General features: G+C 36.3%; 2 protein-coding genes across 2 annotated transcripts in view; both read left to right on the top strand.

Moving 5' to 3' along the window:
* LOC134667489 (adenylosuccinate lyase) overlaps positions 1-20,238 on the top strand; it is a 382,878-nt gene that overhangs the window by 219,395 nt on the left and 143,245 nt on the right. The gene's annotated exons all lie outside the window — the stretch shown is intronic.
* The window catches only part of LOC134667499 (uncharacterized), a 123,980-nt gene continuing 119,095 nt past the window's right edge, over positions 15,354-20,238 (top strand). Inside the window, exon 1 of the mRNA XM_063524926.1 lies at positions 15,354-15,573. Within this exon, the coding sequence (XP_063380996.1) occupies positions 15,557-15,573 (17 nt within the window). The 5' untranslated portion in view covers positions 15,354-15,556. The remainder of the gene's footprint in view (positions 15,574-20,238) is intronic.

A 20,238-nucleotide genomic window follows, 5' to 3' on the forward strand; every position in this document is an offset into this window, starting at 1 on the left:
TCATTTAAAAGTCCTGAAAAAGTACCGATTTTAGAAAATCTGATGATTAATATCTGGGAGACCGAGCTTTGCGCAGAAAACATATAAAAACTCAAAAATGTGCGTTTTCCCAGAGATAAGACCTAGCTAGATCGATTTATCGGCCCCGAAAACCCCTTTATAGCAAATTTCATCGAAATCGTTACAGCCGTTTCCGAGATACCCGAAGTATATTAAATATAAACAAGAATTGCTCGTTTAAAGGTATTAGATAGATTTAGATTAGATAAGGTACTTATATTACTAAAAGATATAAACAGGAATATAAAACTAAAACTAACTACAATTAAAATAACTAAAACTAAAAATTAAAAATGCCTATCAAAATTTGGTGCCTTCGGGAGGGTGCCCAACACGCAGGCAGCGTTCCCGCGCTGGATTGCGATGGCAATTCTCTGCGCGAGAAAGCTACCCGCGCGGGGGTCGCCCGTTGCCTCCCTCAGCCTTTTCCCGAGCGCCTTGAGGAGCTTCTGTGCGCCTCTGCCCCACGAACCAAGTGTCTCGACGCCAAATGCGACGAATTCGTATTGGGCGCCGAGACAGCTGTATTTTAGGTACTTATGATATATGTAGTTTGAGTACTTTGAGTAGTGAGAACTATTTTAGAATTAAATTGGACGTACTTTCCTGCTGATTGGCACAAATTAGAAGTAAAGACGTTATTTTATTAACTATGTTTCCTTAACTCCTTAGGTTCTATTCGACTCTTCGGAAAAACATGTTGTGACGTGGCTAATGCTACATCGGCATTTCCAATTAATATAATATTACACAAAACTCTGCCTAGAGGGCGTCACTAGCACAATCACAGGGCGTACCGCGAAACACGAAAATCGAAAGTTCGGTTTGTGCCTCTCTATCACTTGCTTATTCGATCGATAGAGAGGCGGATCACGAAATTTCGATTTTCGTGTTTCGCGGTAGGTCACCTGTAAACAAACCGCCTTGATGCATCAATGTCATAGTGAAATAAAAACTTGTCAAAAAAGTTACTCTATGGTTTACTATTTGCACTAGTGCTGCACTCTGTATGCAGAACATTGAACAGTAATACTTCCTATTAACACATATTTCTCTTTACTTGCTGTTATATCTCATTATGTAGAAGTAATCGACAGAACCTTACTTGGAGAATTTATGACGGGAAATGGTTCAACAGCTCGTAGAAACGGATATCAGAAATCACAAGAAAATCTATATGATGTGTAGGGTTTTCTCGAGATATACTGCCGTATTCGAACTTCAAGATATTTAAAAGAGACGACACGTACTAGATCCATTCTTGATACGTTATAGTTTAGATATCTACTAGTTCTCTTTTGCAGTGCAATTCGGGCAACCAATGTCACTTTTACGTTAGATAGAGTAAGATATCTATTAGATGTGAATTAGATCTCTAAGGCATATGGACATCGTTCAAGAGTATCTCCAGAATCGCGCAAATGTTAAATTTGACAGGTTAGATCTTAAACATATCGTTATCGTATCTTGGTGATGTCTAAACATCTATTAGATATCTATTTCAAAATCCGAATCGGGGCCATAGCATCTTAAGAGCCAACAGGAGTGGTCATTCCTCCATACAAACGTACTCCTCGTTTTCCTCCGTGGTTTTTGAAGCTAGAGCAATGATTTTTTCAACACAGATTAATATTGTCAGTATCTGTGTCGGACCGTTTTGCTTTTTGTGATATTTTTGTTTTTTAAGGCGCTAGAGCCCTTCGAAAATGGCCAAAATGGCCTAATTGACTATGCCGCAATGAGAGGCGTGGTATTCAAAACTGATATCAATTAGCCAAAAAAGCAAAACGGTCCGACACAGATAATTTCATAATCATTTAGATTTCCAAATTTGGTTACGATTGGTTAAGTTTTGGAGGAGGAAAAAGAGGAGTACGAAACCTCGATTTTTGTCATTTTTACGCAGGATTTTTCGCCTCAGCTGCAGTTGTCCCTATCGCACTAATTTTAGGGGCGGAGTCAAGTTTCTAAATACGTACACAGCCAGAAAAGTGATGGGCAATAGTCGAAATTTAATGTCGATAATCTAGTGATGTAAGAAGTTATCGATAAACCGTCTTGTGTTAAAATATCTAGATCCTCCTAAGACACAAAGGGTTTTGCGTTGAGATGGAACACATTTTTGTAGTTACATAGGTACAATCTATTTTGAAATTTTTGATTCTAATATTTCAAATTAGAAATCAAAATCAAAAATATTTTATTGCATGGTTATGGGTTATGGGTTTACAAAATGTTTAGGTACAGTCACGCTCCGTAATTATCGAGCAATTTAAGGTCCTAGCTAGGGAATGTAATCTCGCACCAAGATTGGCGATTCGAGATCTCGCACGAAAAATCCGAATCGAGATTGGGTGTTTCGAGATCACGACAGTCAGATTTTCGGGATCGAGATTAATATCTCGACGAGATCGAATTTGACAAATTAACTAAAAATGTGTCATTTTAATCAAAAATCTCTAAGAATTCCATACATATAGACATCGTAGAATATAATGAAACGCCGACATTTCATGATCTGCCTAGCGAACACCAGCCATTTTGTGCAAACCTCAATGTGTGATATTCTGATATTCCTATAGCCTATAGGCAAATTAAACAAGACATCTCCTTCACGATTTTCGTCGACATCTCTTCTAAATACCTAAAATTGGTATGGACGTGTTCCTCGTGGTCTCCAGAATAGACCGGTTTTTATTTTATGGAGGGGGGGGGGGACGTGTCGAAAAAAAGGAAGGAAAAAGTGGGCGGCCGACCAGCATTGATATTTGTTCACGTCTTTAGTCCTATGGGACCGATCGGTTCGTGTGAGATGTCGTTTGAAAGAGTATTAAACGTGCAATTATTGTTTTATAATAACCGTAGTCATAACTGTAGTCATTTACAAAATATTTAAAATATATGATTTTTTACCATGCATGGATGGCATAAGTACTGACAAAACATGCATCTAACTCAATAAATTATAACTTTACCGCAATTAATGTTATTATAAAATATACGAAAAATTTCATTAGCTTTCCAAAAACATAAGTTTTATTGCTGTATGATATTATATAACAAAGTAATGATGAATTTTGTTCCGTCACGTAAATGGCGGGCGACCGACTTCAACTGATCATTATTTCTCGGGTTCTATTTTACTGATCAATTATGATTGTTCATTTTTTTTAGACCCCTATTTTTATTTTATTTTCTGAAAATATAGGTTAATTTAAGATACCAATTTGAATGATTTAGTAATTCGTGGCTCGGTTGAATATTTATAATTTATTGAAAATATGAGATACGACTTCTCGTAAATTACATGTCGTCGGCTGATTAGGATAATGCACAAGCAACAACAATCATTAAAAAAATAGTTGTCATTGTCAATTGATTGTAATGTCACCTGTCGACAATGTCAGTGTTACGTGTTTCTATAAATAACGTAGTGATTATATGCTCTTTGTAAATAACAAACGTCTGGAATGGAAAACTCGTTTATTTTGAATCATTAATTTCAAAATACCTACGCTATAAATTTGAGAAAGCTGATTCCAGAAATCTGCCTAAGTTATATAATATAACTTAGTTTTATTGGAGTATGTATCCATATAGCATCCAACTCCAACCATAACTTGGCTGAAATCAAGGGAGAAAAAATACAAATGTAAGTTACCTACATCATATATATTTTAACTGATTCGATTTGTAAGAAGATTGGATTCATAAAATCGTTACAAGCGTCCATTGCTAAAAGTAGCTTAGCACCCAGTGGGTGCTTTCTACCGGCTTGTCACCATTGTTTGGATATTGTACTACATACTTATACTACTATGCCAATGCCAATTTTGCTAATTATATCCTATTATTTCAGGTCATCGTGATTCCTAGATACAGCTGTGAGATATGTAACTGCACTTGGGCCCAGAACAAAGTTGAGCATTTTGTATTGAAACGAACGTCATATTAATTATTAATCGTCTTAATACTTTACGACCGTAAATAATGCCTGGGAACAGAGTAAATAACAAACCATACACTTCTCTTCTGGATGGTCAACAAGAAGCCATCATTGTCAGATGCTCGTGCAGAACATGATAAACATACATTTAATGTAAAGTTACTATTTTTTTTGGAAACATATAACATATTTCCCAAATTAATAAAAAAGTAGGTAAACAAAAACATGTTTTATTATTCACAACTCTTTATTAAGTCTTGTCCACCATGATATCAGCAGCTTGAACTGCAACATGTACCTGGAAATTAGAAATTATATCTTTTTAAAGCAGTTTCAGGCTGAATTTTGAGTATGGCTATGTATTCTTGTATATTCCTTCTTTCTATACTTCGTTTTTTTAGCATTAGAAATTAGGTAAACAATCTTGACGTGTCTTTTAATTGAAAAACACATTTTAAAAATAAGTTACGGCAAATTTGTAACAATTATGAATCTAATACGATCATTTATATTCGTCTGCTTTCATAAGTAATAGTTATAGATTTTTATAAAGCGTTTTTCAATTAAAAGACATGTCAAGATCGCTTACCTTCTTGCAAGTTCTTTCTAATGCTAAAAAAAACGAACTATAGTAGGCACCATCTCTGTTTAACGGTTTGCCTTTAGATACTCTGGCTACATTACCACAGAAAATAAATAGATACCATAACCCTACCAATAAAGTGAACTTTTAAATACTTAATTGTAGTAAATTAATATTAATTTTATACTTACATCGACGTGATTCTCACAGCAATACTGTGTGTAACACGTGAAGTAGGTAGGTATTCCAAGTTTAATTCACGGCACCATCTTTCACGTCGTAGGTCTTCGTGGATTCGAACTATTATTTTTGTGAATCATTCCCACACATAGGAACAAGGTTTTTGATAAATTATTAAGCAATGAAATCTACTGTTTAGGTATTAATTATAAATCAAATTGTAACAAACAAGCGCAGCGGTTTAACTGAAAAATTTTGTTATGACAATCGATGACAATGATAACTTTGACAATACGTGAGTGACGGATTTATTTACTATGGTTCGATAACTTTTATTATGCAATGACTTTACATTCAGCCCAGGAGAAGGTCAAACTAAGGTCATAAGGATATTTGTTGAAATATCTTCAATCCTCAATTATTATATCGCAGCAAATGTCGGAAACTGTTTAAAAACCTTATATCTCGAAATGGTTTTCGAAATAGAACATTTGAAAAAAAATGAACAATCCTAATTGGTGATGCATACCATTAGAAAGAATATTAAACATACTATAATTGGTTTCTAAAAACCGTAGTCATAACTGTAGTCATTTACAAAATCATTGAAAATAAATAATAAATAAATAAATATTATAGGACATTCTTACACAGATTGACTAAGTCCCACAGTAAGCTCAAGAAGGCTTGTGTTGTGGGTACTCAGACAATGATATATATAATATACAAATCCTTAAATACATAGAAAACATCCATGACTCAGGAACAAATATCTGTATCATCATACAAATAAATGCCCTTACTGGGATTCGAACCCAGGACCATCGGCTTCACAGGCAGGGTCACTACCCACTAGGTCAGACCGGTCGTCCTAGAGAAATATATGATTTCTCGATCAATTATTTTACAATGCGCCCGCTATGAAGCTAGGAATATCAAAGAATGCATTGCTCTGATGGATCTGCCGTCTCTTTTATAAGGAAGATCGTGATATGCCTGGGTTAATATTAGATCAGGAAATGGTGGCGTTTCATGATACGCCTATGATTACGATTTTACGATATGCATGCCGCCGACACACTACTTATTTAAGGTACCTCATGTTATATTTTGAAAATAACAACAACAAATTAAATTGACATATAACATAAAATCAATTTTAATTTTTACTTTACTTCTATGAAATGCTATCGATGTTAAACCACTATTTACCTTTACTTAGAAACTGCGTAACAATAATAGAGCTAAAGCCGGACACATAATAGCACTGCCTGAACAACATGAATCTAAGGTAAAACAAAGTATTTCACTTTCGGTCTTGTTCGAGATCTCGAAAATATTAATCGAGATCTCGACCGAGATTGCATATATCGAGATTTCCTGTCAACTTGGTTAAATTTCGAAAATACGTGCGAGATCTAGCGAGATCTCGAAATTACGAGATCTAGATTGCATTCCCTAGTCCTAGCTGAATTGGTTGTTTCATACACTTACTCTTACTCTATAGAATGTCCAATCCTGCCTTACAAAGACGTTAATATTTATATTTGTCATGTCTATACTTCGTTTCTGAGCATTATTGAAAAAAAAATACTTACTTGATACTAGTATTAACCACTAAGTACATAAATAGGGTAATTCGCCAGTAACAGGCCACTATTAGTAACTGGCCACGCCAAACCAAAAATGAATTCTATTCACCTATAAATATAATTCATTTTAGTATAAGGTGGCCAGTTATTGAAACCTTATACCTACTAAAATGAAATCTGTATAGAGGTGAATAGAATTCATTTTTAGTTTAGGACGGCCAGTTACTTAACGTGGCCAGTTACTGGCGAATTACCCTATTCGATATCGAGTTCCGTAAACGTAAGCCGGGTAAGTAAAAAAGTTCAATCGCAATAGGGTAATTCGGCAGTGGCCACCCCAAACCAAAAATGAATTATATTCACCTATAAATATAATTAATTTTAGTATAAGGTGGCCAGTTATTGAAACCTTATACTAAAATGAATTCTGTTTATAGGTGAATATTAGGATTCATTTTTAGTTTAGGGCGGCCAGTTATTAAAAGTGGCCAGTTACTGGCGAATTACCCTACTTAGTAGTAGCAGTAACAAAAAGTGGCAATGCAAATTGCAATCAGTGAGGTGCGCGCCAGGCCGCCAGCGCGAGTACGGGCGCACCGCACGCGTCTGTGTGCGTGCTTTACACACACAAATACAGTCTCTCACGCCGCGGTTACGCCCCGTCAGAGCGACGGGTATATTCAGCATGAAATCTCAAAATTTACTTTTAGCTCAGCTCCCGTTTCGTCTTAAGAACCTGGCGACAATTGAAGTTCTGATTTTATGTGATTGTTGTGACTATAGTCAAGTCGACAACTCAACTGGTCCATTTTATTAAATTTCTACAATTCCTTGTAGGACTATTGGACTATACAGGGTGATTCATGAGACGTGAGCAGGACTAATCCTGCACACTCAGTAACTGATAATTGACCGATCACCGTCGTATTTAGGTGAAATAACCACAATTTTTCCTATTTTTTAACTTTTTGGTGAGGGCAAATTTAATTCTCTACAATCATGGTTACCCTACAAGACCCAATTAATAACCATAAAACCTCTTTAACCGTAATGACAGCATTTGATTACGAAGAAATAAACTGTCAAACTTGAGTGAGATACGAGTTTTCAAAAGTAACCAGACCGTGATGACAGTGATGACAATCAATTTGACACAGAATATCAGTAGTTTAGTATTCTAATTTTAGGGTGACCATGCATGTCGTAAATAAATTTATAAATTTTTTTTTCAACACGAGTAGAAAATTAACGTTAATCTCACTAATACTGATACGAAACAGTTGCTTATAATTTACAAAAGGCGCAGTCTTAGTCCTGCTCACGTCTCCTGAATCACCCTGTATATTGCTACCGTTCCCGTTCACTTACGGATGACTCACGCTACGCTAGACCAGGCCAGGGCCGGGCCGGAGCTTCCGGAGCTTCATTTTCTATGGAAAGCACCACGTGATCACCGATCAGCCGTCATTGAAAATGACATGTCGGACGCCTCGGCCCGGGCTCGGCCCGGGCTCGGCCCGGGCTCGGCCCGGTCCAGCGTGAGTCATCCTTTAACCTGCATCGCAGCATGGTTTTGGAGCGAGGCTTTTTGCTCCAATGATCTAAAATAAGGCGTAATACCGTCGGGTAGCTAATAGTAACTCAATCATACTCTGTGGTCGCGGCTCCATGTATGAAGCGCTATTTTGCGCCCCATTTGAGGAAGTAGATAGCAAAATACCTACAAGGCGTTAAAGTACAATCCAATGGTAACATTAGTTAGGTTTAAAGCCCGGAAAACAACACAAAAGCACCATGAGTATCGTGTTTCTATAGTACGTTTATGTGACACTGAATTGATATAAAACCTAATGAGCAGTAATAAAGTAGCTTATAACTTCATTGCTAGCTGTCTCAATGAAATAAGAAGCTAATAAATATGTAGCAATAATTATATCCTTTAGTTGTGATTCGAAGAGCGATAAACATGAAAAATGTCCGGGAGAAGACTGCTGTGTCTTGTGAAATACACTCAACTTAACTCAATACTGGAAAATATATAAACGTATCTATATAGGTGTAAAGCGAGCATTCGTAAAACTTATTAAATTTATTAAACTTCGGCGTGTAGGCTTGCGTATTAAATATACCATTGTTATTAACATATACATAGGATTATGTCAAAATGCAATATGAATGTCGTCGAAACGGCTGTGCATCTGAAAACTGCAATAAAACGTGCAGAATTTTCCCAATAACTGGATATTTGCCAGGAAAATTTACAAGAAACCTCAAATTATGCAGTTTGGCGAAGCTATGGAAGCTTTGTAGTTTAGACTTTAATTCCACCACATAAAGTCTGGTTTCCACCTTAATTGTAATATGACGAAGATGTGGAAGTTGTTTTAAAATTACCATAATAATAATATAACTGGTGCACTGTCTAAGAATAGTAAAATAGGGAGTTATCTTGTTCATTATTAGAGATGCAACGGATAGTTGTTTGGCCGGATACCGGATACCGGATATTGGGCCTGACTATCGGCCAAATATTCGGTAGCCAGCCGCCGACTATTCAGCCGTCGGGCTATACCTACATTACGGTTTTCATGTGCGCATTGTACAGGTTTTGACCTGTTTCGTAGTGAACGTTTGCGCACTCATTTCTAGGTTTGAAATAAGTGCGCGTGCAAGTGAGTGGAATATTTAAATTGTTATAAAATAATAAACGAGTACGATTATGACCGTAACTGTTTCTTACCAATCTTGTTTACTCCGAAATCAAGCAATTTTACTATCCGGTATCCGGTCGGATAGGCCGGATACCGGATAGTAACCGAATATCCGGTGCATCACTATTCATTATGCATTGCCGCGGCCACGCAACACGGACCGTAATGTAACATATAATAATAAGCATTATTATGATCATCATCATCATCATTTGGGTTCTAAGTATGCGTATCTAAAGCCATTTAAAGTGTTTCTGTGATAGATTTTATTTTGAAGCGCCCAAGTAAAAAGTATTTTGAAGCAGTCAGGTAAAGGCTATTTAGGAAAATTTTGATGTTTTTCCATACCTTGCCACCTTGATACCATGGTCGACAGGGCTGGAAACAATATGATGGAAATGTTCGCCGCCATTATGTTTACTAAGTATAATGTCATACTTCGGAAATTCAGAAGGTGGTAGAGCAGTGCGCTGGTGTCTTGGGGCCGGTACTGTACTTCGACTCTCACCCAACGCGGTGAGTTTTTTCTCTAATTAAAAATAAAACTTCGTTAGACGACTGTTCTGCCGAGAATGCCAAGTACAAAATATATTTGGACAGTTTGAATGTTGTCAATAAAATTAATCATGCGAAAATGGATCTGATATCTGTTAAATTTGGCAAACTTATGGTTAGAATCACGGGAATCTTTCCCTTACGAGGTAACAGTTGATATCTCGTTGATATGGGTATACACCAGCATAATAATATTATAACTGTATATATTATATATACAGTTATATATTATATCTGTTCATGATAAACACACTTCTTCCGTTTAAAAATGAATAATCCAAAGGGATGTAAAATATTTCTGCAATTTCATTTTAGTGAACACGAACGCGAGATTTGGTTATTTATATGTGCATTTTTAAACATATTTTTTCCGAGAGCTTACCTCGTGTTATTTTATTCCTATTTTGAAAATTTGAATACCCCTTCCAGGCCGGACACTTTGCATGCGGTGTCAAAATAAGTTAAACCAAGAAGCGATGAATGTTCCGTGTAACGGCCATCTCGCCAAAATGTTTATGGCGGTTTATGATTGGGATACTGATTGGGAGTGTTAAATCTTGCCAACGAGATTATTCCTTTAACGAAGGTTGATGTAATGATTAAACCAGTCTTAGGATTTTATGGCTCACTTTAATGCAGACGTTTCAAATAAATAATTGAACAACAAAACGGTACTTCATTAAATAATCGATAAATGTAAAATTGTAATGAAGTGACAATGACCGAGGCAAAGTAAATGAAATATGTAAGTAGGCAACTCTCCCACAAACCACAGTTGCTAAATATTTTAGCAATATATGGTAATTCGCCAGTAACTGGCCACCTTAAACTAAAAATGAATTATATTCACCTATAAACAGAATTAATTTTAGTATAAGGTTTCAATAACGGGCTAGCCTTCAATAACTGGCCACCTTATACTAAAATTAATTCTGTTTATAGGTGAATTTAATACATTTTTACTTTAGGGTGGCCAGACCGGGGGGGAATTATCCTACACTCCCCACAGGCATTCATATCTCAGTTATCTATTCATCTGTGATGATGTTGATGAATCAAATCTCCTTCTTAATTTCACCTTCAAGAACTCATTTTCGTTTGTCAAAAATTGTCTGCATTCGCATAATTATAACGCAATTTTCAAAGGAAGGAAGCCATAAATAATATGACAGTAAAAGACTGTTATGGTGCCGTGTCAAAGTAACGCCGGGTCATTCTCTTGAACGTGGGTGTTAATTAAGCTTCCAAATTAAATGTTACGGGTCCGGAGCCAACGGTTTATTAAATAAGTATAAAGGACCTTTATGCGACAATACTGATACTCATTTGATGAAGGCACATGCACATCAGACACCGCATTAAGGATGATGCACGCCAGTCACGCCACTCTTGACCGGGCCCTTGCCCGGGCCGAAGCGTCCGACGTATCATTTCCCATTACGGCTGATCGGTGATCACGTGGTGCTTTCCATAGAAAACGAAGCGCCGGAAAATCCGGCCCGACCCGGTCTAGTGTGAGTCATCCTTTATGAAAAGCATTAACGAAAATCGCGAGGTTATACATAGAAGGTGCAATTTCACGTGAAATTCTGACTATCTCTGACTATCTATTCCTTATTGTCACTATGTTCTTTTTATGTATGTCTATTGTACGAAAATAAAATTAGGTAAGTATCTCACTAGATAAAAATATAGTACAATAGACATCAACGCACTATTTATTCATTAAATAGTAGCGCGTTGATGTCTTTTCCTCTTAATGTGGCGGCGACATGTGATTGGTCGAATTCATTTATTCTATAAATATTAATATTACGCCATGAGCAGCATTACTGTCTCTATATCTTATCCAGTGGATAAGTATTTAGATAGATATTTTGCGATATTAAGACTGTTCTTTACCTTTACTTGTGTTGCTGTTTTCTTTCTGAGGGCCTACCGCGAACCACGTTCGAAGTGCTGCCTCCCTGTCACACTGACGTACGAATTTACACGCGCGACAGAGAGGCAACACGTCGAACGTGGTTCGCGGTAGGTGTCCTGTATTCAGGTATGCAATAAATAGTATTTTTATTGTATACGGTACATTAAGAAAATGAAAACCTACTAAACCACCGCGTAACTTCGTGACCAGCCGTCTAAGTTAAATGTTATCTGTATTCAAAGACAACATACCACGGATTACTCTACTATAAATGTCTCAGAATAATTTCTAGATTTACTATGATTAACTTAGCATGCAAAGTGTCTACGGAATTATAATAATTAGCAATGTCCCGTGGGATTTAGAGCGAGAGAGCGGCTGGACTGGTCTGATTGAGCAACGAAAGCCAGCAGTCATTATTATTACTGTATTAATTGTCATCAATTAAGTGGACGCTTAGGATCATAGACAACTTGCGACAGACACCGCAATCAAGCGGTTACAAAGAATCGCAGTCACTATCATCATATACAAATCTTATCTTAAGCTTGTAATGTGTACTACAATTGCATCCTATATCGTGGTATTCTACCACCCCATGTTACTCAAAACAATTTTTTTCTACTCGTCCGTCGGCTTTAATGGTTGAATGAAGACATTGAAGACTTTTCGAATACCAAATTGAAATCGCATACTTTTACTGAGGCGGCGACTCAACTATAATGATTTCACGAAACGCTTTGTCAACTGAAATGAATTCGAACTATCACATGTCGCCGCGGTCAAGAGAAAAAGACACCAACGCGCTACTATTTCATGAATAAGCAGTGCGTTGATGTCTATAGTTTTATCTGAGATACCTAATTTTGTTCAGTTATTTTTTATTTTATTTATTATAAACAACTTTATAAGTACATATTACAGATCAGTCCAAGACGTGACATACCGGGTGTGGCCTGTAATATGAGCAAAAAATTAAACTGCAGGCTGTACTCCTCATACTAACCAACATTTGTTTAGCGAGTTTTAAAAATAACTTGTAGTTTGATTTTTAATACACTTTAAAGTTTATTCTAAGAGGCAATGTATTGCGAATTTTGTTATGTTTATGGCATGACAAGTAACGTCAATCACAATGATATGGCGTGGCGATGGCGTCCATTTAAGATAATATTTATTTTGTATGAAAAATAGAGAGTCAAAATACTTCATAATTTTTAAAAGTTGTAGAACAAAAGTGTCACCGTTTGAGGAGTACAATCTATGTTACAGGCCACACCCGGTATATTTCATTAAAAAAAACATTGGCAATAACAAACATTTAGTTCACTCGTAGAAAAAGTATTGAATATAATGGTAATATATACATAATAAAGCTTGGGTTTCGTGGCCGAAGCATAATAGGCATAAGTGATCTGCGCAGCGTTTAGGGCCCTTTCACACTGGCCTGTGGCGGTTTGCAAGCGTGTCCGGGCATTAGATGAAAGTGAATGCGGCGCGGCGCGTGCTGCAGCGGTTTTAATACTAGCTGAATACATAAATCCTAAACAATTAAACGTGCAATATTTGTATTACTCCATACCGAAAACAGCTAAATATAACACGGGGTCTAGCCAAGATGACCCTGTTCGGGTATAATCATCTCTGAAGCAATTTCCATGCATTTCTATCATACGCGTATGGTTTTCAATTTTCGTGGACAGCCTCGTCAGTCGAGTTAGAAGTTATAACTTCTTACCAACCGCCTCAGTTAAACGGTAAACCCTATACGATGAAATACAGCTATCAAAGACATCATAAAAATCATGAATACACACTTTAATATCTTAGAGTGCTGTAAACGCTATCTCGAATTAGCATTCATATGATTGGTATTATAAAAGCAACTATGTACCTATACCGGGTGTGGCCTGTAATATGAGCAAAAAATTAAACCGTAGGCTGTACTCCTCATACTGACCAACATTTGTTCAGCGACTTTTAAAAATAACTTGTAGTTTGATTTTTAATACACTTTAAATTTTATTCTAAGACGCAACGCAATGTATTGCGAATTTTGTCATGTTTAAGGCGTGACAAGCAACGTCAATCACAATGATAATGGCGTGGCGATGGCGTCCATTGAAGATAATATTTATTTTGTATGAAAACCTATTTTTCATACAAATACAAACGGTCTAAATACTTCATAATTTTTAAAAGTTGTTGAACAAAAGTGTCACCGTTTGAGGAGTATAATCTACGTTTTAATTATTTGCTCGTGTTACAGGCCACACCCGGTATTGGAAGTATTGATCTAGATTTTGCTTCCGTTATTAACAATAATTGGGTAGAAATATCAACGTTACGGTTAGGGTATAAAATAGATGCGTTTTAATAAGAATAATGGTTTTATTTTATAGCCAAGAGGGATAGTTTAGGTTAGGTTATCTATCTATTAAAAACTACATTTGTATTTTTTTTGTGCTAGTATAATTTAGTTTTAATATAGTTTATTTAATATTAATTGAATTTAAGAAGTATATTGTATTTATTATTAATTTCGTTTTTATTCTTGTATTTATTATTAATTTCGTTTTTATTCTTGTTTTGTAAACATTATAGTGTTAATAAAAGCATTTCCACATCAATAAGGAGCAGAGTAAATATGAGCATTAATGAACAAACAATGTTAAAATTGTGAAAGTAGTTACTGTGTTGCATACCTAGCAGGTATTAAAATGTATTAAATTTGATCGAGATAACGCCTGTATGGCGCCGACTGGAAAAGTGTTGGCGAGCCGAATATCCGGTGATATCAATACGAATAAACACTTTGCGCTCAAAACTTTTATTTGGAAAGTTAGGTTAAAAGAATTTAAAAAACTTGTCCGCTTAGATGTCTACAAATTAATACAAATTGATTACGAATTCAAGCCGATAAATGGCAGGATTCGGCACAGAGGGGCTACCGCGAAAACCGAAATTCGCAAATTGCGGGGATCTTTCTCTTTTACTCCAATGAAGGCGTAAGTAATTAGAGTGACAAAGAAAAATGCCCGCAATTTGCGAACTTCGATTTTCGCGGTTATAGCCCAGGATTGAGAAAAGTGGCGTGCTCTCGTTTCGGAGGCCAAGACCGAGTAGAGAAGAGAGTTTGGGTCGCTGAGCCATATTAGTTAGTTAGATTACGAATTATGAAAGTACTAGTTTCTGCCCACGACTTGGTCTGCGTAAAATAATGGTTTATTCCGTGATAAAAACTATCCTAATGTTCCCAGGGATTCAACCAATCTTCATAGGTACCTACCAAATTTCATCTAAATTGGTTCAGCGGTTTAAGCGTGATATGAAGAGGTAGGTAACAGACAGACAGCTGACAGAGTTACCTACTATACTTACTATCGCATTTTATAATAGATATTAACTATTATGAAAGTATACTCAACAAAACTGAATTAATGTTTGGAACTGTGACGCAAAATTATGAAAACGTTAACTTTCGCTTTGTAAATGCTGGAAACGGTGGTAATGATAATGCATAAATAATTGCCGGTTAAATTGAATAAAAGCACGCATTAAAATTTTCATAATACAACTGATACATTACATTACATATGAAACTTACATTGATGTAGATTTGCGAAAATGTTTGCAAATTTGCATATTATGGGAACCGGGCGATAGATGCAGTTATAACCCGCCCTCAATAACTTACAGGCAGTAGCGTCTTCAGTTCAAAGGCCAACAGATCTACATATAACCCGCATTACAGTCGAAAATGCAACCGGCTGCAGTGGTGTGCAATCACTGCAACCTGCTGTCAAGTTCAAGAGTGGCCACGCGGCCCGAAGACAGGCAGAATAGCAGCAGCCCTCGCCTCGAGCGCACGCGAAAAACGTTTCCAACGAACGCCGGAGTTTCAAATACACGAGTGTTTTCAAATTTCGAACCGATTTGAATTTTGAATCAGTGATTTTGATTTTTTTTTTCAACTCAGCCAGCCAGTTCGCCGACCGGTCAGCCATGCGGAACCTCTTAAGGTAAGTTTTGCTATGTTATTAATCAATTTAATCGTCTTCGTTCCCTTAGGGTTATTGCCAGGGAACGGCTAGCGATAAAAAGTATTTATAGGAAACTTTGCACTGTAGCGGATATGTTTTTATTTTTATATTTATGACTTGAAGCCAATTAAATTCTGGAGAGTTTTGTAAAAAAGTTTACTAATTTATTTCCTCCCAAATCTTGACGAATTGAGAATCAAGTAGAATTGTGAAGTAAAGGATTGCACTTTGTGTAAGTATACCTACATGATCATAGGAATTAAATGTGCAACGTTCTTTGTAGTCTTCATAAGTTGTGATTTCTCACATAGATAAATTTGCGTGTGAACAAATGTATGAGGTAGTATTACCTAGTTCTTCAAACTAGAGCATTAATGATAGAAACTGTTAGAGTTGTTACTGAACACACTAGTCATCGGAACTATTATGGATATGCGAAGGAAATGGAAGACACTAGCAAACTTGTACAGTCAAGGAATTTAAATTCCGACCCATTTCGTACTTTGTCACAGTGACAATTAATCAATATGAAAGCCGCTAGAGACCTCATACGGTTGTCACTGTGACAAAGTACGAAATGGGTCGGAATTTAAATTCCTTGACTGTACGTAATCCTTCATGTTATGTTTATTGATGCCATGAAGTCAATCAGTTATATTATAAGTAATACAATGTCGACATTTTATGGCTCATACATAATTACAACTTCAATTAAAAAGTAGGAAACTGGATTTATTCTTACACATATAATCAAGTATTGTTTACTATTAAAACAGTACCTTTATTTTTTAGTATATAAAGTTTATTGCACAATATAAAAAACTTAAGGTATAAAAGGCTTAATTCCATGAGGCATTCTCTACCATATACCTTTACTTACATATTCCTATATAAAAGTACAAATTAAAATCTTCCTCCTGCAGCCTTTCTAGTCAAAAAAAATTATAATTTCATCGTTAGGTATAATGTTAATACACAGTAGTTTTTAATTAATCAAAGATTCTTTAATGAGAACTGGAGTGCTCCTCATTCGCATTTGACCCTTCTATGGGTGGCAACGAACGCGTTATGCGAGTCTTCACTACACAGTTCACACCCCTTTAAAATATAAAGTACTACGTCAACGTCATACATTTTACCGAGTGTGGCCTGTAACACGAGCAAATAATTAAAACATAGATTGTACTCCTCAAACGGTCACACTTTTGTTCAACACTTCAAAAAATTATGAAGTATTTAGACACTTCATATTAGTATTTAGACTCCCTTGTTTTCATACAAAATAATTATTATCTTCAGTGGACGCCATCGCCACGCCATAAAATATCATTATGATTGACGTTGCTTGTCACGCCTTAAACATAACACAATTCGCAATACATTGCGTCTTGGAATAAACTTTACAGTTTATTAAAAATCAAACCACAAGTTATTTTTAAAAGTCGCTGAACAAATGTTGGTCAGTATGAGGAGTACAGCCTACAGTTAAATTAATTGCTCATATTACAAGCCACACCCGGCATAAAGTACTACGTCATACATTTTATATGCAAGATAAGAAACAAGTGAGCGTTCCATACTGTTTCCCATCATATAATTTAAATTAATAGGACTTGAATTGAATCGATTGCGATTGAACAATGTTACAAAATCAACAACTGTCGTTATAGAGTTAGACCAAGAAAAGTCTGCAGCGAAATTGATAGCCCACGCAGTGCAAGTGTTATTTTAATCGTCAAATTTCTATAAAATTGTGTCGTATACATAACACTTGCACTGCCTGGGCTATCAAAATCGCTGCAGACTTTTTTGGTCTAGCTCTACCTACTCATACTGTCTCTGTTGTTTTGAATTTAACGTAAGGATTTTCTCCAAAGCGATGCAAACTTAAACTTATGTATAACGAAAACTACTTGAGTACGTTGAAGAATATTTTAATTAAAGCAAAAATGCTTTAACGTAGGTTCATAAAATCTTCCAATTAGTGTTCCTTACAAATTGCGTGGACTATAGTTTGTATACAGTCTTATTGCTTAATCATCGTTCAGCGGTAATTAATAAATAATTAATAATAAATAATAATTTAGCCTATAATATACGTCCCATTACTGGGCACAGGCCTCCTCTCAAGGGTTCTCACGAGAGGGTTTAGGCTATAGTCCCCACGCTGCCTCAATGCGGGTTGAGGACTTCACATTCACCTTTGAATTTCTTCGCAGATGTATGCAGGTTTCCTCACGATAATTATCGGTTTATCGGTAATTATTAAGCATTTTTTCAAAGCTCATGTAGTAGCAGAGAGAACATCCACGGGCTGTCCCGTACAAACGCATTTTGTTTCCTGTGTTGCGACTTCTTTTTTCGACATTTAAAGCAGGAGATTATTTTTCTGTGCATATTTTTGACCATTTGTCATAGAAAAGGAAACTCTTATACTTACCTGCATTTCTTCAGAAAATTCGCGTTTGTAGTTTGTACGGGACAAACGGTAGACAATTTCATGATATGCTTCAGAGGTATCTTAAAATAGGATACGAATACACATATGTCGTTTATCTTATTGAAATTAAGATTTACACTCCTCTTCACGGTTTAACCGCTGAACCGGTTTAGATGAATTTTGGTATAGTGATAGTTTGAATCCCGGGGGAGGACATAGGATAGTTTTTATCCAAGAAATCACCCCATAAGATGATGCAAAAGGGGGTGTAATTTACTATGGATGTAGTATAAGTTAATATTTATTCTACCCTTTCGATGTCGCGGGCAGCATAGTTTAGTTTTACCATAAAATGTAGACTAATATCAATCGGAAATAGAAATTCTATTCTATTCTTAGCTGCGCTGAATACCGCATATGCAAAACCGATAGATAGCACGCACGGTCGGCTGCCAATAGTGTCAAAGTTAATGCATTCATCACCGTTTCCACAATGGCCAACTGTCATACAACCGAGAAGTGGGCCAAATAACAGGGCCCCGGTAAATTCACACGATCAGCGCTATTTTTGTCATGATTTTGAATTCTGAAAATCGTGCGATACTTGGCTCTTTTATGGTTCATTGATACCAAATTAAGGGGCTACCTGCTGCGGTTTTCATTGACATTTGACAAGTTTTAAATCCTACATTTGCACTACAGCACAGAATAAATAATAGTACTAGGTACAGAAGACTCACTCTCTAACAACGCGTCTGTCACGATCAGCACATATATGGCCGCTAGGTGGCGACAGTGCCACGCCACGCGCTGGATGCTGCATATAGCGATGTTGTAAATTGTAACACGGAGATTATACGAACTGCCGTTGCGCTCAATATTTTTTCAATTAAGTTTTATCATTTTCGGTAGTCGCATGTCGCATGCTGCCAAGTTTCTGCGAAACTCCATTATTTTTAGGGTTCCGTAGCCATATGGCAAAAAACGGAACCCTTATGGATTCGTCATGTTTGACATTTTATTTTTAGCATTAATTCATAAATGTTTAGAAGCGTATTAAGAGCCAACGGGAGTAGTCATTCCTCCATACAAACGTAGTCCTCGTTTTCCTCCGTGGTTTTTGAAGCTAGAGCAATGATTTTTTCAACACAGATTAATATTGTCAATATCTGTGTCGGACCGTTTTGCTTTTTTTGATATTTTTGTTTTTTAAGGCGCTAGAGCCCTTCAAAAATGGCCAAAATGGCCTAATTGACTATGCCGCAATGAGAGGCGTGGTATTCAAAACTGATATCAATTAGCCAAAAAAGCAAAACGGTCCGACACAGATAATTTCATAATCATTCAGATTTCCAAATTTGGTTACGATTGGTTAAGATTTGGAGGAGGAAAAAGAGGACTACGAAACCTCGATTTTTGTCATTTTTACGCAGGATTTTTCGCCTAAGCTGCAGTTGTCCCTATCGCATTAATTTTAGGGGCGGGTTCAAGTTTCTAAATACGTACACAGACAGAAAAGTGATGGGCAATAGTCGACATGTAATATCGATAATCTAGTGATGTGAGAAGTTATCGATAAACCATAACAAAGTCGCGATTTGCCTCTTAGTGGCGAAGTTAGTGAAGTAAGTAATACCTATTGCACTTTTGCCTCAGGGGAAACCGTTTAACACTATTATTTCTTGGTTCATACAAAGCTGAGTAGACGCACTTTTATTTAATAATAATTTTTGATTTCATATCTGTGGTAATAAACGCTTTGAATACATTTTTCTAAACATCATTCCGAATCCAATGAGGTATCACACCTTTGAACTTGTACTATACTGTTGTCCCAAATTGGGGTTTCGTATTTATTCCGACCAAAATCAGGAGCTCCTCAAACATAGGTACCTAAATGTATCCAAATCTGACTCAAAAATAATAATCGGCTGAGAGCATGTCGGGCCATGCTTAGTGTAGAGTTTCGTAGTTACCGTTTTGTCAAAATAGGCCAAACCGGGGCGATAAGTCAGTATCATACGTTTACAAGGGAGTACAGAGCGTTTTACGTATTTTTAGATTTTTACTAAGAACAGAAGATTTTTTGCAATAACTCAAAACCGACTGGAGTCCGGTCATATTCGCTATATAGTTTTCATTGAAAGTAGTTATTAAGCTTTTGTTGATTTTTTTCATGATTTTGGACCATGGTTCAAAAATTA

Source organism: Cydia fagiglandana, chromosome 9 (genome assembly GCF_963556715.1).
Source record: "Cydia fagiglandana chromosome 9, ilCydFagi1.1, whole genome shotgun sequence".
Taxonomy (NCBI): Eukaryota; Metazoa; Arthropoda; class Insecta; order Lepidoptera; family Tortricidae; genus Cydia; species Cydia fagiglandana.